Below are 23,990 nucleotides of genomic sequence, written 5' to 3'. Positions count from 1 at the left end.
CGGGTGAGTCTGCCCTCGTGTTTCTGTAAGGCAAGTTGGAAGTGGACTTGAAAGTTGTGGGATCGGCAAGTCCGAACCGAGAGTGTCCACCCAGAGCTGCTCCAGAGACGCGCCCTGGCGCTCCCGTTGCTCCGCGTGAGGATGCCCCAGGCCTCGCCCCTTCCCACGCTGGCTAGACAGGGACAAGCATCCACAGCTCAGGACTATTTTAATTTGGATATGAAGGAGGCTGAGCATCTTTTTGTCATGTATATTATAAATTTCTGTCTCTCCTGTGCCTCATCCTGGGTCTTTCCCCATGGATGTGCTCATTTTCTTTTGATTTTAAGAGTTCTTTGTCAGTGTGTTGCAGATAACTCTTCTTGGTTTGTCTTTGAAGTTGTTTTGATGGCTTGTCTAGCCAGACAGAAGTTTTCAGTGTCTCATAGCTGGAGTTCTCAGCCTTCTCCGTTAGGCTTCGCTGAGGGCCGGTTGTAGAGAGCCTCCAAGCCAGGGTGCAAGCTCCGCAGTCCCGCTGGGGCGAAGGGTTAGAGTAGAGGGGGGTTCAGGGTAAGACCTGACTCTGGCACCCTCTAGCTGTGTGACTGGGGCAAACCTTGGTGACCTTCTCTGTAAAATGGGGTGACGGTCACATCCCCTCATAGGACATTGCCTGGCACACTCAGTGCAGGCTAGTCATTATTTATTATTTATTAACCAACATTATATTTTAAAAATACCCACATTCTCTCTGAGCACATGGCTTCGTTTCTGACCTTCCTTTTAAAACTTGTTCTTGTCCCATCTCTCCGGCTGCCCCCGGCGCGCTCACTCACTGATGCCATGTTGTTCGACCCCTGACCCGGCAGTTTCACTTCCACGTATTTAGCAGCAGCAGCATCAGTAGCGTAATAATTAACCTTTATTGGCCACCTACTGTGTGCCAGGTACTGTGCTAAGTGCTTTGCGGGCATAATCTTATCTATCAGTATTATTATCCCCACCGTACAGGGAGAAAGCCGAGGCTCACAGAGATCAAATCACCCATCCAAGGTGACCAGCTTGTAAGGGAAGCAGCAGGGTTTGAACACAAGCAGTTTGAGTCTAAAGCCCGAGTTTCTAACCTGCACACCACTGCTCTGCCTCCCACCCGCCCGCCTCCCCAGATGCCCGCACGCCAGGACGTCCACTGCGGCCCTGGCCGTCCTGGCAAAAGGCGGGAAACCCTAAGCGTCCTCAGTCGCGAGAGAGAACGAGGCAGATCTGTGAGCGCTGCCCAGGAGTGATTTCTAGGACAGGCTTGAAGTGAAAAGAGCAGGGTGCACAGCAATGTGTGGCACACTTCCATTTACGTTTAGAAAAAGATATGAATGTCTATGCTTGTGTGTGTGTCAAAATTTTAAAGAATATACAAGAAGTTAGTTAATTACTTGCTTTGGGAACAGAAAATAAGGATCTGAGGTAAAAGGGAGATTTAATTTTGTATCTACTTGAGTTCCTTGATTTTATTTAAAAGAAGCAATGTAGGCCGGGCGTGGTAGCTCACCCCTGTAATCCTAGCACTCTGGGAGGCCGAGGCGGGTGGATCGCTCGAGGTCAGGAGTTCGAGACCAGCCTGAGCAAGAGCGAGACCCCATCTCTACTAAAAATAGAAAGAAATTATATGGAAAGCTAAAAATATATATATAGAAAAATTAGCCGGGTGTGGTGGCATATTCCTGTACTCCCAGCTACTCGGGAGGCTGAGACAGGAGGATCGCTTGAGCCCAGGAGTTTGAGGTTGCTGTGAGCTAGGCTGACGCCACGGCACTCACAGAGTGAGACTGTCTCAAAAAAAAAAAAAAAGCAATGTATAGATTACTTTTGTAAGTTAAAAAAATGTTTATCTCTACATAGATGTCGCATGTGCAGAGCCTCAAAACAAATCAAAACTACACAATCATCATCTTTCTTCCCAAAAGTGTTCCTCTTCTTGTTTGCCCTAAGTGTTCTGCGTCATTCCATCCCCTCTGGTGCCCAAGGCAGGAAGCTGCCGCCAGGCTGCGCCCCTCCCCACCCCCTTCACAAGGGCCGAGGCCGACAGGACAGCCGCCCCTGCTAACGGCGGCGCCCATCTCTGCCCACAGGGAGGGGCTATTCTGGGCTTCTTGGATTGTTCTATAGGGAACATACATTTATTTGTTATTTTTTGAAAAACAACTCTTACTTTTTAAAAGGCGCAACCCAAATGTCTTTATAGAAGTGGAATCTTCAAAATCTGTCCACGTTGCAGCACGTGTCCTTCCTTGTTAGGGCTCAGTGGTCCACTGTAGGTATGCACCACATTTTGTTTGCAAATGGGCTTTTAGCTCCTCAATTCACTCTCCCGCAGCTTGTCTCCGTAAACTGGGGGAAAAAATCACTCTCCCAGTCTAGCAGTGTGCACCGCATGGGTTAGAACGTCAGCCCTAGCATCCCTCAGCACGGGCTTTCTGAGCACCTGTGTACCAGGCTGAGTCCTGAGGACACAGAGGTGGAGCAGGTGTGTCTCTGAGAGTTTCTTGCCTTAGCACAGGTGGCCGAGGTCTGCCCCGGGGCACGGGAGCCAGGAGGTTCCTCTCTTCACTGGTTGTGTGGCCCTCAGCTTTCAGCAGCTGGAGAACAACCAGGTGAAGGAGCAGGAGCACTGGGCCCGGCTGCGGAGATACTCCTTGTTTCTCCAAAGAGAAAACTTCAAGAAGTGATGCTGCCCCCGCCCTGGGGCTCTCTGAGAAGGTTTCAGCCACTAGGCAGCTGCTCCTCAGGATGCCCAGCGGCCAAGAGACACACAAAGAGCCACAGCTCACGGGGCCTGGACCTGCCGTCTGGGACCTCTGCAGAGCCAGCAAGGGGAAAGGTGTTATTGTGGGGACCTTCAACCACTAAGCCTCTTGTCAGAGCCCTCAGGGGGCATATGTGCACCCAAATAAACAGTGATGTTGTTCCCAGACTCCCAGTTGCCGTGGTGTGTAATCTGTCATTCCCACCCAGCCCAGACCCCAACGGGGCCCTGCTGCTGGGTCAACCAGAGGCCCAGGCCTGGTGGGGACCACCCGCCTCACAGGCCCGGAGAGCCACTTTCCTCAAACAAGCAGGGCGCCAGCTGTGTGGCCTCCTGCGCTCTCCGCCCGCTCCCCCTCTGCTGGCTCCTCACCTTACAGAATCACCTCAGGGAGCTGAGGCTGGGTGTCGGAACGACAGCCTGAAGCCCCAAGAATGAGGCAGGGTAGGGGGGTGCCGTGGCAGGTGGGGCTGGGCCGGGAACACTAGAGGAGCCTGGGGTGCTGGGGGGCCAGGAGCGGGCCAGAGAGGCACCTCCCAGAAAACTGCCCTCCCAGAGAAACGAGGCGAGGGGTCCCCAGCAGCTCCAGGGATATGTCTGCCTCTCTGAGGACACCGTGTGGTTCCTTTGAGAACTGAGGTGTTAACTTTTCCCAGCCTCCAGGGTGACAGGCTGCCCTAGGGGTGTGTACACCCCTCACTGCACAAGGGCTCCCTAACGGCACTGATACTGTCTGGACGTCCCATTGGATGAATGGGTCCCTGCCCGAGACACTCTGCCCCCTCTCCTCGCTGCCATGGGATTGGTGACACAGTGGCAAAAGTAGCTTTTTACAGTAATTCTTTTTGTCTACACAGCAGGCACTGTGGCAGCTCTCTTTTGAGATTAGGGAAGAGAATTCAGGAAGAGGGTCTTGGCCTCACACACCACCTGAAGGTGACGGGGAACCAGCATTTATGTGGTTTGTGTGTTTTACATTTAGGCCCTAAGTCACCTATGAAACAGATATTATCATGATCCCCACTTTACAGACAGGGAAACTGAAATTCAGGTTACACAACTTAGAACAGCCTGTGCCAAGCCCTGTTTCAACAGCAGATGCCCGAAACCCAACTCAAACTGCCTTTAGCAAAAGGGGTATTTGCTGGCTCAGATAACTTAGACATCCAGGAGTGACGCTGGATCCACGTATTGAAATAACGTCCAGAATCTCCCTCCGCCTCTTAGTTCTAATCCCCCTTTTAGCTACGCCCTTTGCTGGGGTCACCGCCACCAGCACCCATAGTAAATGTCCTTTCTTGGTGGTTCCAGCGAAGCCCTGAGCCTGCTCCTCACTGGCCTGAATGTGGCCTCATTCCTGCCGGTGCAGGCCTGTGGCACGTGCCCATCCCTGGAGGGGGTGGGGGTCACGGCCCCCAAACTAAGGCCGGATAAGGGGAAGAGGGGAAGAGCCGTCTGAGGAAAGGGAGATGACAGAGCCCTGGGGGGGGGGGGGTTGCTGAGCCGGATGGGGAACCCAGCTCCACCCCCTCCAAAGTCACTGCTGCCAACATCAGGCCCCCTCCTGGTTTCCTGGCCTGTGAGGAAGGGGTGGGAGGGAGAGGGGAGCTGAGGCAGCAAGAGGGGCCTTATGTGCTGGGTCCCCAGGATTGGGGAGAAGGGAGCAGGGTCTGGCAGAGGCAGCACGAGGCTGGGGATCCCCAACGGGGAGGCTGGGCTGCCTGACTCTAGCTACCTGGAGCCAGCGTGCCGCCAGGCTGAGAGCAGGCCATGCCAGTGGCCCCAAAAGAAGTCCTTGCCCCTTGGGTGACAGAGCCCCTTGGAAACATCAAGAACCTTCTGTCTTCTCAGGGGAATGTTGGGACTAGGGTGAGGCAAATGAGCATCCGGGTGGAAAATTTAAGGAGAAACTGGCTCTCAGGGTGGGGACAAGCAGGGGCTTTGCCGTGAGATGGGGCTGGCTTCCCCCCCCCAGCCCCGCGCTACCCTAGTTCTCCAGGAGGGAGCGTTTCAGAACCCTGAGGCATCCACGTGTCACTTAGCTGGCCTTGCTTATTAAGACGAGAGGCTCGCTCAGGGTCAGAGGATGGTGAGGCCAGATCAAGTCCCGGCTGGATGTGAGCTCGGCCCCCTTCCGCGTGCACCACCCGCCCACCCGAAACCTGGCCAGGAGCCCAGCCCTGCTCTGCAGACAGTCGTTGGCCGCCACCCCTCTTCCTCTGCCCCTGCGTTCAAACTGTGACCTTGGCATGCCCTTGAGTAAACTGCTTGAATGCACAGCAGTCAACTTAGCTGCCCCTCAAGATGTTGGCCCATGCGCATCGGCGTCCACACAGTGCTGGTGTGGTCAGCAAGCAGAAGCAGGTTCCCCACCGGCAACGTCAGGTGGCCCGTGCGTGTGAGGAACTTTATTCTATACCCCCCAATACACGCGCGCACACGCACACACACCTGCCTCCCAGGGCTGTCCCAAATACAGGACTTGTCAACCACCCACCCACAGTTGTCCGCTTCCCTAGTAGCCACGTCCAGCTTTGTGGAAAGTTCCTCGAGCTCCTGTGCTTCAGCTGTGACAGAGGGGTAAGCGCACACTGCCCACCTCTCCGGCAGCTCTGCGGCTACAATGAGTTGAAATTAGGTGGCGATTTCGAGCCCTAAGCACACAGCCTGGCCCACGGTCGCCGCTCTGAAATGCTCCATTCTCTACCACTGGCATCTGACCAGGTGGGACTAGGAAGGCTGCTCTGTGGGCGGCGACAGGGCAGCTGAGGGCCAGCAGCGACCAGAGCGCCCCCATCCTGGTGCGCTCCTTCCCCTCCCGCCTCACACCATGCCGGGCCTGGGCCCAGGCCACTCCAGACTGGGCATCCTGCCACAGCCTCAGGGGAGGTGAGGTGCCACTGAAGACCCTTTGTTCTTGGGACAAGCTGGTGGTTCAGCTGTAGCAAGGGCAGTGCACCCAGTGGTTAAGTACACAGGTCTGGGGTCATACCTGGGTCCAAATCCCAACACTGCCACTTAGCATCTGTATGGGCACCTTAGTCAGCCTCTTCCTTACTTAACTCTCCCATTCTTCAAATGGCCCCGTAACTGGGGTCACCTCATAGGTGGGCTGAGAACTGAAGGGAGAGGGGCTCCCTCCCACCTGGCGTGGCTGCCTACCTGGACACTGGTGTTCTCACCGTGGATGGGCAGGTGGGGTTCCTTCCTTTCTTCCTTCCTTTCTTCCGGCTGCGGATGGGGCCAGGAAGCCGGGCTGGGGTGGGAGGCGACCCTTCCTATCTCCAATCTTCTGTCTCAGCTGCCATTAGCAGGGACCTGTTAATGAAAATTCACACCCAGGTGCTAATAAACAGTGGGCTGCTCCCTGCTTTGAGTGGGAGGAGAGGCCCTCTGCAGGGAAGGGGGCTGGCCAATGAGCCCCACTTATCTGTGAAAAGACTTGCTAATAACAGTAATTCCCCATCCTAAAACGCAGGGCCTTTGCCATGCAAATAGATTTTGTAAGCTGGGTTGGCTCCAGGAGAAGACTTCCCGCCCCACCCCAGTTAGGGTCCTGGGAGGGGAGTGAGAGATGGGACAGAGGTACAGGAAAGGGGGGTGACAGAGGTGAGACATCCCACCACCCTCTTACCACCCCCACCCGCAGGCCTCAGCTTTTGGATCCCACTCTCTGCAGCCAAGGGGCACCTGGGACCCCTGAACTGCAGATCTCAGCTTTTGGATCCCACTCTCTGCAGCCAAGGGGCACCTGGGACCCCTGAACTGCAGATCGGGGACCTGACCCCGTGTGCATTACCACCCTTCCCTGGCCAGGGCCAGAGCACTGGAAATGACCTCCGAAGTGCTTTAGAAACAAACCCATCACCATCAATTGCTGTCCAATGGAATGTTAATGGGCAATAAAAAGGAATGAGTTCTGATACAGGAGGCAACATACATGCACCTTAAAAACATGCTCAGTGAAAGAAGCCAGACACAAAATGCCATAATTATGATTCCTTTTATATGAAATGTCCAGAAGCATGTCTGGCAACCTGTAGCAGACAGAAAGTAGATGACTAGTTGCCAGGGGCTGGGACGGGGGAATAATGGGGAGTGATGCTGATGGGTGCAGGGTTTCTTTTGGGGGGTGAAATTGTTCTAAAATTAGTGGCAATGGTTGCACAACTCTATGAACATACTAAAGCCGTGGAATTGTATACCTTAAAAGGGTGAATTTTATACCAAGTGAATTCTATCTCAACAAGGCTCTTGTAAAATACACTAAGACCTTTATTCCAGACACTTGAGGGGGCGGAGAGAACTGGGTATCTATAGAGGGTGAACTAGAGGGTTGGCAGAGCCTACACCCCCTCACCCCATCCCAGCCCACCCTCCAAGCCTGACTGCTCCATGGCAGGCTGAGGCCACCCTCTTTCTGGGCTCAAGGCTCCCTCCCCCCACACAGTGCTGCCTTGGTCTGAAGCCAGCCAGTGCAGATGCAGCACAGCCGCTGACTGCGTGAAGGTCGTGTATGGGCATCTGGATGCAACCCGTCAGGCCCCTCCTCTCATCCTGGCTAGGCTTCTAGGAGATCATGGTTATATAAACTCGGACTGCCCCACTGATGTTATTTATGTCCCTAAACCACATGAGAGGGAAACCAGAGAGAAGGGAGATGGGAAAATCCCAGGGTCCAAGGCCAGGATGCTCCAGCACAAGGGTAGTAAGGCCTTGGGACACAGTGAAATGACCCCATGGAGCTGGTCCCCCCCCCCCCAAGCCCCAGAATGAATGGAGCTAACAAAATATTCTTATTTTTCTGTAAAATGGCTACTTGGGTGTAATATGTGTAAGGTACCTGATGTACAAAAATTACTCAATAATAGAGTTGTATGTTCTACAGAGATATTTTGGTTTTATCCAGTTCCCCACCAAGTTCAAAGAAAAGACAAACAGATTCTACTTGCTGCCACTTTCTCTTAGGAAGGCTCCACTCCACCCTTCCAGGCTGATCCATCTGGAACAGGAGATGCTGAGCCAGGGCTGGGGGCAAGGTGGAAGGGGCCTGGGCCTGTGGGTTTGGGGGAATGAAGATTGCAAGAGCCACTCCCAACTCCCCAGGTTCTTTTTTGGAGGGGAGAGAGGGAGCTACGTGTCCACCTAGAGGAAGAAGCAATTGCCAGCTGACACCTGCTCAGTTTGTTTATTCATAAATAAATAAATTCACACTAGGCACAGACTCCTGGCTGCTTCAAAGTGTCTACCCTATGGGTCCCCCCATTGAGGGAGGGGTTGGGGAGGGCTGTCCTGGGTGGGGACAGGCTGTCACCTGCAGCAATGTCCATGCCAGTATCATTGGTGCCCTCTTCCAAGAGAGGCAGTCTGGAGAGGAACCATTTCGAAGGTGCTGAAGCCAAAAAGCTTCGGTGCTCACAGACAGGGCCCCAGCTGTCCATTGTCATGAGGGTTCCTCAGGCCGGCAGCCACTCCAGAGGCGAGAGGGGCATCCAGGTCTCTAACAGGGCCAGCATGTCGCCAGAAAAGAGCTGCAAGGAGAGAGAGAACAGTGTAGCCCTCAGCACTGGAGGGCATGTGCGGGTGTCCGCGCTTGCAGGCTCCACTCTCAGGGGACCTTTGGACCCTGTCCCTGCGTGGCATCGTTGCTTGACGCCCTGGGCACACTACGTTGCTCCAGAGAGCGAGTAGGTGAGACCAGGTTGCCGGCGGTGGTGCAGCAGGGTGGCCGGTCCTCGCAGTGGGGCTGTGCGCCTGGGGTGCCTCCCCGCACGGGGAAGGAGGTACTAACCGGAGAGGAGGGGCTCGGCTCCATCGCCTGTCCTTCTGGACGTGTAGCCTCAGCGTACAGCAGCAGCGGGTCGGGCGTCTCGAGCATGACTTGGGCTCCAGGGCAGGCGGGTGGGGACCCCCAGGACTCCCCGGCGTGGGCGGCTGAGCCCAGGCTTGGGCCGCGCACCTGCACCTGCACCTGCGTCTGCGCCTGCGCGGGGCCGCCGTCGGGGCAGAGCGGGCAGCCCTGCGTGGACGCCACGTCGCTGCGCCGCCGGCGTCGGCGCTGCAGGCTCTCCTCGCTGAGGCCCAGCACGGCCGACAGGTGGCCGATGTAGCGGATGGCCAGGCGCAGCGTCTCGATCTTGGTGAGGCTCTGGCCGGCGGGCGCCACGGACGGCGGCAGAAAGCGTCGCAGCTCGTGCAGGGCGCGGGCGAGCGTGCGCATGCGCAGCTTCTCGCGCTCGCTGGCGCTCTGCCGCTGCCCGCCCCCCAGACGGCCGCGCCTGCCGGGGCCCGGGATGCGGGGGCCCGGGATGCGGGCCACGGGCCGCACTGGGCTTGGCACGCGTCTGCCGGCCGGGGCGCTGCCCCAGGAGTCTGGGGACGAGGCGGGGGAGCAGCCGCGGTCCCTGGTGGAGGGCGGTGGCAGCCGAGGTCGGCCCCAGTCCGCGGACGAGATCCAGGACTCGGGGAGCGGCGGGCGCAGGGGCTGGGCCATGACAGCGGCGGCGCGTCTGGGGGCCGGCAGCCCGCAGCCGCTTTATCCAGAGCCCGAGGTGTGAAGCGGCCCCTTCCAGGCCTCATCAGCACATCAAAGCGGGCTCGGGGCCTGGAGGGGACGAGGCCTGACCCTTTGAATTAACGGGGGAGCGAAGGTGCCAGCCCCTTGGCTACGCCTGCTTCGCCCCACCTGGGCGCTCACTTGGGCGCCCGACCCATCCGCTTGGGCCTCCTGCTTGCCCCTAGTGGCCCTCCCTGTGGGTTAAAGGAAGCGGGATCAAAGATAGGTTTGGGGCCCACCTTCACCTGTTGGGGACTTTATGCAAATTCTTAATTTTCTTGCACCTTAGTTTCCAATTTGTGTAATGAAAGCCTCGGGGCATGCATCAGCCTGGACTGTGGAATAGAGTAGGGACCAGGAGTGGGACCCTGATTCCCTCTAAAGGCGGGGAGACCAGTGAACCATTCCTCTTCTGAGGCAGACTGGCACTGGGTGGGCCCTTCCCTGGTGGGGGTGGGGGCGGTGGGGAGCACACCGTGAGGAATCCATCCCGGGCACATCCAACAAGCTGGCCGAATCTGATCAGGTTGCTGGACCATCTGAGCAGAGGGAGGGATGAGTCTGCCCCCCAGGACACCCCCAACTTGGCAGGGTCCAGGGCTAGGCCTGTCGCCACAGCTGCCACCACTGGCCTCTAACAGGTGTCCCGCCACTTTTGGACAGGGGTAACAGGTTTCGCCAGTGAAATGTGAGTGAAAATGACAGAAAAAGCATTTGATAAAATTCAACACCCCTTCATGATAAAAACTCTCAGAAAACTGGGAACAGAGAGGAATTTCCTCAACCTGATGAAAGACAGCTGCAAAGACCCTACAGGTAGTGCCACACTGAAGAGTGAAAGACACTGAAGAGTGAAAGACAGAAGGCTTCCCCGCTAATACCGGAAACAAGGCGGGGCCGTCTGCTCGCACCACCCCTATTCAATATTTTCCTGGATGGAGCGTCTAGGCTGTGCAATAAGGAAAGAGAAATAAAAGGCATACAGGTTAGAAAGGAAGAAATCAGACTGTCTCTGTTTACATACATGATTGTCCACACAGAAAATGTCAAAGAATCTACATTGCCTGGCCCCTCAGGGGGTTGAGTTTGCACACACGTCTCAACAGGTACGTTATGCGTGAGTATCTACGCTCAGCTAGACTGTGAAGTACCTGGTGTCTGGCATCACATCTCTACCTGTTTCTCGGCACCTTTTCCCTGGGCTTCTCTGCCCCCCAGCCCCTCCACTGTCTTTTTTTTTTTAGCTCGTACTGCCCTAGGCCTCCTATAATACCTTCTATACCCCCCCTTCTATCTGTCCCAGCAGCCCCAGAATGCCTTTGCTCATGGTCACGTCCAGGAGAAGCAGTGCCAACCCCACTCTGGGGTGGGGAGAAGGGGAGGAGCCTACTCCCTGCGCATCCGCCATGGGACCCCTCTACTCCCAGGGAGAGCCTGGCCTGGAAGCTCCTCCTCACCCTGGAGCTGTCGCAGGGCCCACCCTTCTGGACCTGGGTGGCTGGATGCCTTTCTGGGGCTCCAGATCCAAGCCAAGAACCTGGCATGGGAGCCCAGTGATTTGGGCCTCTCCGATGCAACTAGGCCCCAGGGGACAAGTGTTGAGGATTGCTAGAGTGTGCGGGGCACTGAGGAGGGGGGCCAGGCAGGCAGGAGCAGTGGGTCTCACAAGGTTCTGGGCACCATTTTCCAGGGACTGCCAACCTCTTGAATGTCAAAAAAGCCCTCAATTCCCATATGATTGTGATTTCATTTAGTAGCTAATAATGGAGAAAACTCAGAATGACCAAAAGCTCTTGTTTTATTGTCATATTCTTGTTTACTTGAAAATATAATACATGTATGTGGCTAAAAAGTCAAAAGGCCCACAGGGGTATAACAAATCTCTTTACTCCCCTGCCTTGAGGCTTCCAGTTGCCTGCTCCGGGGGCCAGCACCGTTACTGCTTCTTGTCAGCAACGCTGTAAAATACATTAGCATTTTATTAAGGACAAAATGAACTAGACATATTTGGATGAGAGGCTGCAGGTGTGGGAGGCACACTTGTTAGGTTGAAAAGACAGCCCCTAGGAATTCTCAGACAGGAAACCCTTTGGTTACCATTAATCAAGCACATGGGAGCCACTGAAAGATTCGGAGCAGGAGCAGGAGAGGCGCAGCATGAGTCGTGCATGCCAGGAAGATCTTTGGTGTCAGAGCTGAGGGAGGGTTAAAAACACACAGGGACAAGTGTGGAGGCCAAGAACCCACAAAGGTGGCAAGAGAGAGGTGGGGCAGTGGGGGAGCGGGGGTGGGGCAAACGGGAGGGCTCTACCCCAGCCCCAGCCTGGGGTCTTCAGCCCTCAAGGCTGACAAATTGCAGGTGACACGTGGAGCCCTGCCCTCTCCTGTTGCCCCTAGAGTCTCTGGGAAATTACCTCGGGGGCCCAGCTGCTGCAAAGATGGAGCCAGGTAGGGGGATGGGTGGCACCCCAGCCTGGAGCCTGGGCCCTACCACCTCCCACCGGCCAGCCTCCGTCTTCCCTCTCCCCCATGTCTGGCTTTCCCCTTTGATCCCCTTATCTTGGCCAGCCTCTCCGGTGGGTTCATTTGGGAGCTGCCTGAGTTAATGAGTTCTCCGGGCAGCAGGGCCCACAGGCCCCCCCACTGGGGTGAGGCCTTCACACTTCTGGGGCCTGTGTTTTGACAAGTGCCGGACCAGTGGCTCCTGCTCCCCTGGCCCGAGCCTACCCTCGCCTGCCAAAGTGTAAGGCTGGGAAATGGGGCCTTGAGGCAGCCCCACCGGAGCAGAGGTGAGAGTTCAAGCCCTGGCCGGGGTGGGGGCAAGCAGGACAGGGCAGCACCCGCTTAGGCTCAGGCCCAGGCCTCAGCCTTCCCCACGAGGCCCAGCCTGCTTCCTCAGGCCAAGTCAGGGTCCTGGGCACTGTCCCGGCCCACACAGCCCCAGCCTCAATGCCCTCATTTCCCGGCCAGCCCCTCTGACAGGGGAGTGCTAATCAAAGGTGCTATGTAAACACTCCCCTTGCAGCCCCTAATTCCCCACCCCTCTGGAGCCAGAGGCCCCAGGAGAAGGAAGCAGCTCTGCTCCTACTGCCAGCCTGTTTAGCATCAGCAGGCACATGTCCTGGGAAGCTCCTAATTTGGGTGTCACCTACAGCCAAGGATCTTCCGCCACACCTCTGCACCAGCCTGAGAAACAGGCCCTTTCATGGAGAGACTGTTAGTGATGAAGCCTCTGCCTGCCTTTAGACAGCCTAGGACACCCCTCTGGGGTTTGGCCAATGTGGGTTAGAAACCCCATATTGCCACATGCTGCCTGTGCCACCTGGGCACCTCACTGTCCGTCTTCGGGCCTCAGCTTCTGTTTCTGTGCCACAGGATGAGTAATACGTGCTGTGGGGGTCAAACCCAGCTGCACTCTAGCCCAGGCGGCAGAGCGAGACCCTGTCTCCAAAAAACACCCCCACTGCATGGAGCGTGCATGTACCCTGTTGTCCCTTGAGGCCTGGCGGTGTGCTGGCGCTTGGCTGGGGCACACTCACAACACCCTGTGATGTGGGTGTTGTTGCCCCACTTTGTAGATGAGAAAATGGAGGCTCAGAGAGATTGTCCCATGTCACCCAGCTAGCAGGGGCAGAGCAGGGGGCCATTTGGCTCTTTCAGAGGCCAAAGCCTCTGCTCCGTCCCTCCCACGCCTCCCCTGCCTCCTTTGGAGGATGTGAGTGGCTCCTTTAATCCTGGAGGGATGCCCTGAAGGTGAAGGGACCCAGGAACCCTCAAGCCCAGATTAAGTCCGGGTCACAGAGATCTGTGGAGTTATAAAAACAGTTTTCTAGGCCCCCCCTGGACTCGATGGACCAGAATCGCAGGAGGATGGAGCCTGAGAATCTGGGTATAAAAAATAAAATCTCCCCAGAATTATGAATCAGTGCCTCACAGTGAACATCCCTGAGTCAGAGACTGGAAATGGCACTGGGGACTACCCAGCTCCCCACCATGGAGCCCGAGCCCCCCAGGTGGCGGATGGATGTGGCCTGGCAGCTGTTTGGGCTCAAGCCCAGAGTAGTCACGGGGCCCAGCAAGGAGATCCCCGACTCCCCGCACCCTGTGCCTCCTTCCCCATCAGCCTCCAGCTAAGACCCGAGGCTCCCAGGGGAGCCCCTTCCAAAGACCAAAGACGAGCACCCCCTCCCCTCACACCTCTAGCTCCTGGAGCCACCGACCTGGCAAGCCATATGGAATAGATTATTCTGGACCCACGATAATCTGATTATCTTGGCCACGGATAAAAGTCGCAGGCAGCAGAGGGGTGACAAGGAGGGAGGGGGTGGGAAAAGAGGGAAGAGATTTGGCGAATTCCAGGAAAGGCTCCAGAGGAAGCGCCAGAATCTCAGAGGGTCTGGAAGCCCTGCTGGTAATTCAGGCTAAGTGGATAGCACCTCTCTCCTTAGGGGTGTCGCAGTTATAGCCCTTTGCTTCATCCAGGTAAGTAGGGGGCAAGTCTGAGCCTTCGAGTGAAGAGTGGGGAAACTGAGATATAACGGGAGGAATGTGGGGAAAGTCATCACATAGCACCTCAGTTTCTCCAACTGTAAAACTGAGCAGGGATTCCCGACTGCCCGCTGAGACGTCGCCCGGGCGCCCGGCGCCCCCGCATTCCCAGCGGCAGCCAGCAGAGGGCGCTCCGGCCCGGGATCTTCGCATCGGGGCGGGCGTTCTGCTCGGCCGTAGGGGAGGCCGTTTCTGTGGGGCTTGGGCCGGAAGCCAGGCGTGGCTCCACTCGGGGTGCGGGTGGGGTGCGCCGCGACCCGCGGGGGTTTGTCAAGGATGCTGAGGCCGGCTTAAGAAGCGGGTAATCCCAGCTCAGCGCCGGGGTGATGGGGTGATGGGCGCCGCTGGCTCCCTCCGGACGCCAGGTTGCCCATTTGTCCACCAGGCAAAACGCACCTTTCTGTGCAAAGAGGCAGAGCAAGACGGGGACACAGAGGAATGAGGAAAAGAGACACAGGTTCAGCAGGGCAGGGGCCAAGCAGGGCTCGGCATCCCCTCCCACCCCGTCCCGCACACACATCCCTGGGTGCGGCCAGGAGGGAAAGACGTTAACCACAAGCTGCCTGAAACTCTAGGCAGGGGACGCCCGGGGCTCCGTGCCCTCACCAGCTCTCAGGGGAGGGGTGCAGGCCCCGCTCAGCCGCCAACATGGAGGGCATCCAGCCTCAGCTGCTCTTCTTCCTCCCACACCAGCCCCTCCAGAAAAGCCTGGGCTGGAGCTCTACCCGGGCAGCAGGTCCAGGTCTCAGGCCCTCTCTGAGCGCCCCAGCCTCTCTCTCTGCTCACAGCAGGGGTAAGGTGCCGGGACAGCGGCCAGCACCTGGCAGGAGGAGGACATGTGCCCAGGTCACCAGCCTGGGATCCCGCACGTGTTGCTGGGGTGGTTCAGGCCCTCGGCCAGCTCTTGGTCCTCCTTCCAAGGGCAGGGGAACGCCCTCCAGGTATCTGACTTCAGACCCAGAGTGGGGCCTCCTAGGACTGAGCCAGAGGCCTGGGCAGGACCTAGGGGAGCACGGAGCCAGTGGGGTTGCTGCGCTGCTCAACCACAGGACCTACGGCCTGCTGTGCTCCCCTCACTCAGATAAGGAAACCTCATCCAGGGAGGTCACATCACTTGCCAGAGGTCCCCAGAGCCAGGGTCCCAACCCACTGGCATCTGGCTTTGAGTCGGAGGCACCAATGGGGAATACTGCTGGGCTGGGGCTGAATCTTTGGGAGGGACGAGTTGCCTGCTCGGGAGTGGGAGGGGAAGGGCTGACAGAAGGACTGTCAGCTGAGTCCAGTGGTGACCTGGTGTGCTGGGCGCCCATGGGAGACAAAGAGGCACTCTCTGCCGGGGCCATCAGGGCAGGTGGGGGGGGGTGCGTGGGAAGAGGGGACCTCAAATTGTGCATTTTCTCCAAGAGGAGGTGGGGGTGGCTGTTCCTGGCAGAGAAAGGTGTGAGCCCAAGTCTGAAAACGAGGAAGCCCAGGGCGAGCTGGCAATGCTGGGGGGCTGGCGCCCCGGTGGGACATGGTGGGGACAAGCGGGTGGAAAGGGTGGGGTGGGAAGTCCTGCTGAGTGAGGAGTTTGGACTCTTGGGGAGGCAGTGAGATCCGCAGAAAGTTTGAGGAAGAAGAGGGCCTGGAAGGTGATGAGCTGCAGGCAGGGGCGGGGTGCTGGGGTAGGCCCAGATGCCAATGCAGGCTGTGGCCACAGGCGTCAGGAGCTGCCCGGCGGCAGGCTGGGGCAGAGGCCTAGGCTCTGCTCTTCCACCAGCAAGAAGGCTGAGCCAAGGAGCCCCAGGGCTGCCCGGTCCAGCTCCCAGAACAGTAAGGTCCATGGAGGCAGCTCAGGCCTAGGGCCAGCAGTGCCTGGGCTCAGCACCCCATCTGAACCTCAGTCTCCTAATCCATGGAATGGGTGTCCTTACTGGGAGGACTAGAGGCAGCACCACGTGTTGGGCACTTGGGTTTCCACAGGGCCTGCCTGCCTGCTCTGCTGGAGAGGGGTGACCCTCTGAGGCCCTGCCGGCTCTGGAAGGAAGACCCAGCCTCCCAGGCCTTGTCTCCAAGAGCCACAAGGGGCTTGGGCTGGAGCTGCGGAGAGGGTCTGCAAAGCGTTTTCTTGCCCCCTTCCTTTTCTTTCTTTTCTCATTACCAAAGTAATACAGGCTCCTTACAGAAAAGTGGGAAAAGCGAGGGGAATTTAAAATGCCCCCCGGCTCCATGCACCCAGAGAGAACCCAGCGACATGGCCCATGTCGCTGCAGCAAGCCTGTCCTAGGCATCTCTGCTGACACAGGAACAGAGACAGAGGCATGAGAGACAGCATGTCACTTTTTTGTCCCTGTTTTCCATTTTTTAAAGCTTCTAGTATGTATATTTCTTTTTTTAACAGCATTATTGAGATAGAATTCACATACCATACAAGTCACCTGTTTAAAGTATACAGTTTGACGTTTTCATATATTACATTTTAAATTATTTAAAAATTGTGGTAAAATATATATAACATGAAATTTGCCATCTCAACCATTTTCAAGTGTGCGATTCAGTGGCATTACCTGCATTCACAATGTTGTGCAACTACGGCCACTGCCATTGCTAAAACATTTTTATCACCTCAAACAGAAACTCTGTACCTATGCAGGAACGTGCTCCATCTCTCCCTCACCCGTCCCTTGATCACCTCTAATCTGTTTCCCGGCTCCATGAACTTGCCTGTTCTCGGGACCCCATATGTGTGGGATCAGACAGTCTTTGTCCTTTGGTGTCCGGCTTATTTCACTGGGCAGAATGTTTGTGGCGTTCATCCACCACATTGTAGCAGGTATCAGTATTTCATCCCTTTTTATGGTTGAATAATATTCCACAATAAAGACAGGCCACGTTTTGTTTATCCATTCATCCGTCATTGAACATGTGGGTTGCGTCCACCTTTTGACTGTTGTGAATAGCGCTGCTACGAACACCTGCTGGAGTCCCTGCTTTCAGTTCCTGTGGGTGCACAGGGAGCATATTGTTTTGTGACCAACTTCTCACTGACGTATTATCAACATTTTCCGGGTCAGTAGATGTATTGCTGCAATTAGAATTTTAAGGCAGGCCTTGTACTCCACCGCTGGCGTGGTGGTAACAGTTTACTAAGCAAACTCTACGCTGAGATTCCTTAATGTTTTCCGTGTAAGTAAACCCTTATACCCATGTTTTAAAAATTATTTTAAAATTGCACATATAATACATGAGTGCAGTCTACTTGTGAAAACGTTAAACATTACAGCTAAGATTCAAGCTCTCTTGACCACCCCCCAGAACCCAGACCTGCCCCGCCCCACATCGAGTAAGTCCTAGTGTGTCGTTACACACCTGGCCGGCATCGTGAGGCCTTCGTCTATGCATTTAGACACATATATACAGCAGACCCTGAAAAATACGTGGGATCATTTGACTTTCTGTGTAAGGGTCGTCTTTCAGGTTTTCATGTTCATATGATTTTGCTAATACCAATGGTGTTATACTGAATGTGTGTTTTGGGTTTGTCACTCAGCAGTAGGTCTGAACTTGCACTTTTAATCTTTTCTAATCAGGGTAGATTCCTGCCAGGGGAATGGCTGGGCAAAGGGCATGCTGAACCTGTTCAGCCTCAGGCCAGCCCTGTCGAGCCCCGGAGGTGGGTTGTGGCGCCAACCTGGTTAGTGGCAGCCAGCTGCACCGCCCACACACTTGGGGCGCCTCGGCCAGGCACCTGGCCAACCTGTGCACTCCCAGGGCCTGGGGTGGGGCATGATCTCCAGGGTGGAAAAAACTTCCTCGGCTCAGGCGCTGGATCTCGAATCTGTGTTCGCGAGGGGCCTCCAGAGCTGAGGATTGAGTTCATCCTAGCCTCAGTATTTGGCACGTGGTCAGTGCTGATCACATAAGACACTTTTGTAAATTTGACATCCAATTTAAGCTTTATCCCCCTTCCCCTAGTTGTCCTGCAGCCTGTCCAGGGGCACCCCTGTCCCCAGCCTCTGGCAAAGGACCCCACGTCCTTCTGTGGAGAATACTCAGCGGACGAGGCCAGTCTGACAGCCTGTCAGGGCGAGCCCCAGTTCTAGTGGCTGCTAGGTGACCTTGCCCTGGAGGCTCAGTCTCTGGGCCTCCCAAGGACACTGATGGTGCTCTGCTTGGCAGGGCCACTCATCGGGCTTCCCTGGCTGTGCCATGCGCCCGGCCCTGGGGCCAGGGCAGGCTGACGTGGGCTCCGAAGTAAGGGGCCCGTCCAGACCTGAGTCCTCCCCGACTCCTTCCACGCCCAGCCCGGGGACACGGGAGGGCCCTGGGCCTCCCGGGGCTGGGACCTGCAGCCTCCCACCCCCACCCAGAAGGACTTTCTGGGGCTTCTGAGGGGGCGTGCTGCCAGGCTGTTTTGGAGGCCCCGGCACACCCTGGTTCCCAAGTCAACACCTTCTGCCCCAAGGGAGGCAGCCTTTGTGTCAACAGGCAGCCAGGAGGTGTGAAGGCAGCCACCGTGGCCAAGGGGAGGCTGGGCTGGCCCTCTCTGCCGGGCTGGTAATGAGAATACCACACCGGCAGCCTCCCTGCCTGCCTCCCTCCCACCCACGTTCCCACAGCCTGACCAACCCCAGGGCCCAGAAGGGACCAAGGGGAGAAGGGAAAGGAGACCGGAGGGTCAGAGGCCAGGCCTTCACCTGGCTCCAGGTCCTTGCTGCTGCCCAGGGACAAGGTGCAGGTGGAGGACTCCTGGGAGCAGGGTCGTGGGCAGCCAGGTGCCTGCTGGGGCCGTGTGAAGCCACCGAGGGCAGGCCGGTCCAGTCACACTGCCCTCCCACGCCCCTCGCAGCCAGAGCTGACTGAGCACACTGGGGGCCAACCTGGACCTCTGCCCTCCCCGCCTGACTAGTGGTTGGGGCCAAAGTCCTGGGAAGTCCATAAGGGAGTGGTGGGACGGAGGCCTCAGTTTCCGCACCTGTCTAATAGGGAACATTGACATGGGCACTGCGGGCCTCAGCACCAAGCTGACCCGTGCCACACAGGTAAGCCCAGCCCAAGGTAGCAGTGGCCTGTGGTTCCGGCCCTGAGGGTAGGCCCGGCTGAGCCACCTTCGGGCAGGAGGAAGCAGGGTGGGGTGGTGTGAGCCTGCAGCACCCGGGAGGCCTCACCCTGCACTCCCCCAACCCAGGATGCTGAAGGGTCCCCGGTGCTCTACCCACGCTGCCCAGTGCTGAGGCAGCAGCTCCATCCCGCTCCATTCTGGCCTCCGTGGGCATGGGGTCCGGCCGCCTTGTTTTGCAGAGCTTGGCAGAGGCACAGCGGCCATCCGCTCCTGCTCCTGCCCGGCCTAACGTGCAGTCGGCCGGCCCCTTCTTGATCACCTCTGGGAACAGGCCACTCCCCCCCTCACAAGACAGCTCCTCCGACCTTAGAAAGTTCTTCAGACTCTCCCTGGAGTGTTCCCCCAAGTCCAGGCCTCTGGAGATAACTATCACATCCCCTGTGTTTTTTCTTTTTGGACTAAACACCTTCAAGTCCTTCAGCTATTTCTCTGGTGACCTGGCTTCAAGCCCCCTCACCAACCTCCCTCCCCTGAGCTTGGGTTCGTCCCCGTCGCTAATAAACTGGGGCCCCAGGTTTCACCACTTACCTAAGCATGGCCCACCCTGCCTAGGGAATAAGGAACCGTCACCTCCTCAGTTGAAGACCCCTCTGCTTCTTGTGAATTTGAATGCAGCTTAGGATCACATTTGCTTTTCATGCTCTTGACACCTGGAAGGCAATGACTGCCGGGCCCTTCCCCCACGTGCTGCCGTTTGTGTGCTGTCTCCCACCCTGAACTTGGAGCAAGGGCACACAGAGCTCTGCTGAGTCCGCCTTAGGCCTGATGGGCTGTTCCAGGCTGTCAGGGTCTCTTTAGATCCCCCTGGCTGTTGCCCAGTTCATTTCCTGGGTGTGGGACTTACCCCAAATTAGATCAGTTCGTATCTCCATATAAGATCATAACACTGCCCGTGACAGGGCTGGGAATAGAGCCTGTCACACATCACTAGAGACCTGCCCCAGGTGAGCATCCACCCACTCATCTTTGGGAACACTAACTCGGTTGTGAATCCACCTAACTGAACTGTCATCCAGCTCACATGGCCCGGCTTGTAGACAAGGAAGCCCTAGGAGCTTCCTTAGTACGTGGACAGGAATTGTGTTTGGTTGCTCACAGCAATACCTAAAATGACACCTTAAGGTGGTGATTTTCTCTCACATTAAAGAAACTCAGGGGTGGAAAGTCCAGGGCCAGTATGGCACATCCATGTTGTCACCAATGCCTTCTTTTTCTGTGCCACCATCCTTAGTGTGTGATTTCTGTCCTTGAGATTGCCTCAGGGTCACAATAAGGTTGCTGAAGCTCCAGCCATGACATTTTCCAGGTAGGAAGAAAACACAAAGAGAGAGAGACACAGGCATGTACTGCTCAGCTTTAAAGAGCTCTCCCAGAAGCCCCAACCAATGGCTTCTACTAATATCTCATGGCCATTATGTCTTCAAGAGAAGCTGGGAAATGTAGTTTTTAGCAGGGCATATCACCACCCACAACAATGTACGGTCCTGTTATTAAGAAAAAGGCGCATAGATGCTGTGTGGGCAACCAGCAGTGTCTGCCACACTTGGGAAATCCACACACATTCTACGGACCACGTTTCCCTGATCCAGCTACCACCTCCTCCTATCACAGAGAGGACAAGGTCAAAACGGTGCTACTTGCACGCTGAGGCCCAGAATTTAGCTGCCTCACCCAACAGCACATGGCCACAGTCCCTCCTTTTAACAGGTGAGTCACATGCAGGGGAAAACCGCGGAGAAGGGCCTGCAGGGCAGGACCCAGACCTAGTTGTTCCCCCAGCACCGGAGCAGGTTCCAGCACAGAGCAGAGACCTGGCTCCACACCCATCCAAAGGCGGAGGGCCCCAGGGCTGTGGGCAAGCTGGACGGGCAGCCCGGCCAGGACCCAGCCTGCCAGGAGAGGCTGGTTCTGCGTCTCCATTTCTAGCCTTGCTCCAGCGCCAGCTCCAGGCGCCTGAGTTCTCCCGCTGCCTCCGCACTGCTGCTCTGGTTCCCCTGCCACAGGACGGGAGCTGGAGTGCCCTGCTGAGGATGACCCCATGCTGGGCCCACAGAGCAGAAAGGCTGCAGATGGGGGCAGGGGGCAGGGCAGGCTGCCCGAGGCCTGGTGCGGGGCTGCGTCTCAGGAGAGGAAGGAGAAAGGGGGATGGTTTCATGCCCTTACTCACCATCCAGCACACTCCTTACCCACTTCATTCTGCTGCCCCTCAAAAAGCATAACACTGGCTTTGTGCTAAGTACTGTAACATGCCTTATCCTCTCTTATGCTAACAAGGACCCTGGAGATCAGAATCCCCACTTTACAGATGAGAAAACTAAGGTCGAATAAGTTGCCCAGGTTCTCACGGCCGGTAAGGGGGAGAGCTGGGGCTCTGAAGCAGGCCTGACTCCACAGCCTCCCAGCCACGAGGCTGCACTGCGCCCCTGTGCTGAGTGGAGGCCCACTGGGCGTCCCCTTCGGTTTCCCTCCCGGTGAGTGAGGCTGGCAGACAGTGGGCCCTGTGCTTCCAGAGCCTGGCTGAGGGGCCCAGTGAAGAGCCAGGGCCCACAGCACACCAGGCCCAAGGCCCCACCCTCCAGAACTTACACTCCGAGATTCAACAATTAGTCCAGGACCCGGGCTCTGGGGCTAGCCCAAACCCAGCTAGGAGGCCAGGCAATCCCGCAGGAAAGAGCAGTCAGTATATACGAAGTGCAGGGCTCTGTGCCGGCAGGAATTCCGAGTACTCAGCAAATCCCTTCCTGGGAAATCCCTCTAGGCTGGCTCTAGGGGAATCATTCTGTAAATTCGGAACCTTTCTGGAGACCACAAGGCCATTCCACCGCGCATACCCAGCCGTTCCTGCACAAGACGGCACTGTTTGGCAGGAACTAAACACACGCTAAAGGTGCGTGCTATGGAGTATCACACAGCAATTAAAAGGCGTGAGTCAGAAATGTAAACAGAAACGGCACATTAATCTGCCATTTCAGAACCTAGATCAAGGCATATCTATGAAACCTGATGACTTTTGTTTACAACTGTCAAATACTGGTGTGTAAGTTCCTTGATAGACAGTATGTCAAGAGGTTTATAGTGCTGTGCGGCCTTGGGTGAATAAATGATGTATTGAAACTGCATTTGCCATGATTTCAACCTCAAAAGTGGAGGACTGAATGTTTTGTAAGTCCCGCCTTATTTCCCCCTAGGAAATAATTTCATTTTGTTTTGTTTTACCCCAGTTTAAACCCTTTTAAGCCGAAATGTTGCACAGTTAACTGCTTTCCAAAGAAAGCCTGTTTAAAATTGATTCCATGTTCTTTTCACATTATGGACAAATTAAAAATTTCTCCTCTTTATTCATAGAAGCTAGAATAAAAAACAGTTGCCTTGATGAATGCTATATAACATTGATTATTACTTCATCATAAACTTAAAGCGGTAACTTGGTGTACTTTCTCCAATATATTTTAAAATAAGTTCTGAAAAGGAAAAAATGATTTATAATTTTATCATTGAAGGTTTATCTGTACCTCTTGCCATTTTACTTTTTCCGAAGTTAAAGTTACTTAAACGGATGAACACTTAAATCAACTATGAGCAAGGTTTTCTTCTGTATATAACCCATAGTTTAAATCTGTATTCACAAGCAGTAAAGATTTGATCCATTATTTAAAAAAAAAAAAAAAAGGATAAGTTAGCAAAATTTGTCCTGATATGGAATGTTCTAAGACATGCTGTTGAAAGAAAAAAAAAAACCCAAACACAAAGTTACTGACACACACACCTACAATGTGCATAGTGTAACCTGACCGAGTGCCGTGAGTCCGAGGAGGATACGCACGTCTATGTAAATGCCCTGCACTGGTCTGGAAGGACACACGCAACCTAACAACAGCTGTCACCTTTGCCGAGGGTTATGGGGGTCGGTTAAAGGGACTCAAACTTTATCTGATTTTCCATTTCTCACAGTGAAATGTCATGGTTATGTAATTTGTGTACTTAAAAGTTAATTTTTAAAAACAGCCACAAAAAAATTACAAGGCCATTGACTACTTCAGGCTGCTGCAGGCTAACCTATTCTGGAACACCACTGTCATCGTTGACCTTTTGTTGCTGATTTTTACAAATTTTGTCACTCTTCTGCTCAAAAGTCCCTATGGCTCCCCATTGCCCTGGGAATACAACCCAACTCCTCAGGCTGTCGCCAGCCAGGGTGTGCACTGGCCCCCTCACCACCGCCTTGGCGCCCTGCTCCTGAAGACCTTGGAGGGTCCCACGGCCAGGCCCTTGCTTGTGCAGTTCCCACCCAGAACCTCTGCACCCGCCTCTCTCCCTATTCAAATCCGACTCACGGCTCAAGGCCCAGTTGTGACCTCTCCACCTCTGGGCTAGAGCCCTACTGGCCCTGGCCTTCATTTGCTCTTAGCCTGTGGGCTCAGCCCTTTCCCTGATCACTGGAGACACTGATAACCTTTAAACTGTCCTTGTTGCTGAGGAGTGAGAATGTTTATAAATTTTACTATCTCAATTACCCCGCACAAAAGTCCGGTGAGAAGATACTACCATTATTATTCCTGCTGTATTAAGCAGAAGTGCAAGCTCAGGCAGGTTAGGGGCCCTGCCCAGGGGCACAGAGCTAGTTAGTGGTGGAACTGCTAGTTACACAATGGCCGGTTCACAGTTCATTTGTCTTTCCCACAAGACTGAAATCTCGCGCTTGCTACTCATTCACCCTGGTGCACCTGACATTGACTGGTTGCTAAATAAATATGAATTAAATGAATAATGCCCACAAATGCCTTAAAATGTAAGCACCTTCTTTATAAATAACAGGAAACATTCAGCTCACTTGCCAGGCCCTTTCTAAGCGCTACAGGGACTGCCCACCTAGTACCAGCAACCACCCCAGTGTAGGCATTTTGTACTACTGTTGGTACCATGACCAGGACCTAAGGCTCAGAGGAGGTAAGTGGCTTGCCCAAGGTCATACGGCCAACAGAGAGGCCGGCATGGGGGCCACCTTC

General features: G+C 55.5%; 2 protein-coding genes across 3 annotated transcripts in view; one reads left to right on the top strand and one right to left on the bottom strand.

Moving 5' to 3' along the window:
* The window catches only part of WDR93 (WD repeat domain 93), a 46,741-nt gene extending 43,794 nt beyond the window's left edge, over nucleotides 1-2,947 (top strand). For both annotated transcript variants that reach the window (XM_069465720.1, XM_069465719.1), the window contains exon 17: nucleotides 2,603-2,947. In XM_069465720.1, the coding sequence (XP_069321821.1) occupies nucleotides 2,603-2,702 (100 nt within the window). In that variant the 3' untranslated portion in view covers nucleotides 2,703-2,947. The remainder of the gene's footprint in view (nucleotides 1-2,602) is intronic.
* Nucleotides 2,948-8,201: 5,254 nt separating this feature from the next.
* MESP1 (mesoderm posterior bHLH transcription factor 1) lies at nucleotides 8,202-9,272 on the bottom strand. Its single transcript, XM_069465718.1, has 2 exons — nucleotides 8,571-9,272; nucleotides 8,202-8,310 (listed from the first exon to the last, which is right to left on the bottom strand). The coding sequence occupies exons 1-2, from the start codon at nucleotides 9,270-9,272 to the stop codon at nucleotides 8,236-8,238; spliced, it is 777 nt and encodes a 258-aa protein (XP_069321819.1). The 3' UTR covers nucleotides 8,202-8,235.
* Nucleotides 9,273-23,990: the final 14,718 nt, after the last annotated feature.

This window comes from Eulemur rufifrons, chromosome 3, assembly GCF_041146395.1.
Source record: "Eulemur rufifrons isolate Redbay chromosome 3, OSU_ERuf_1, whole genome shotgun sequence".
NCBI lineage: Eukaryota > Metazoa > Chordata > Mammalia > Primates > Lemuridae > Eulemur > Eulemur rufifrons.
Note: the sequence above shows the minus strand (reverse complement) of the source record. Positions and strands in the feature narration are given on the sequence as shown.

What these genes read in the sequence shown, in the direction of transcription:
- MESP1 (XM_069465718.1), bottom strand. Translation starts at nt 9,272, where the DNA reads ATGGCCCAGCCCCTGCGCCCGCCGCTCCCCGAGTCCTGGATCTCGTCC. An exon ending in AGCCGAGCCCCTCCTCTCCG is followed by an intron (nt 8,311 to 8,570) that starts GTTAGTACCTCC and finishes CTCTCCTTGCAG; the next exon opens with CTCTTTTCTGGCGACATGCT.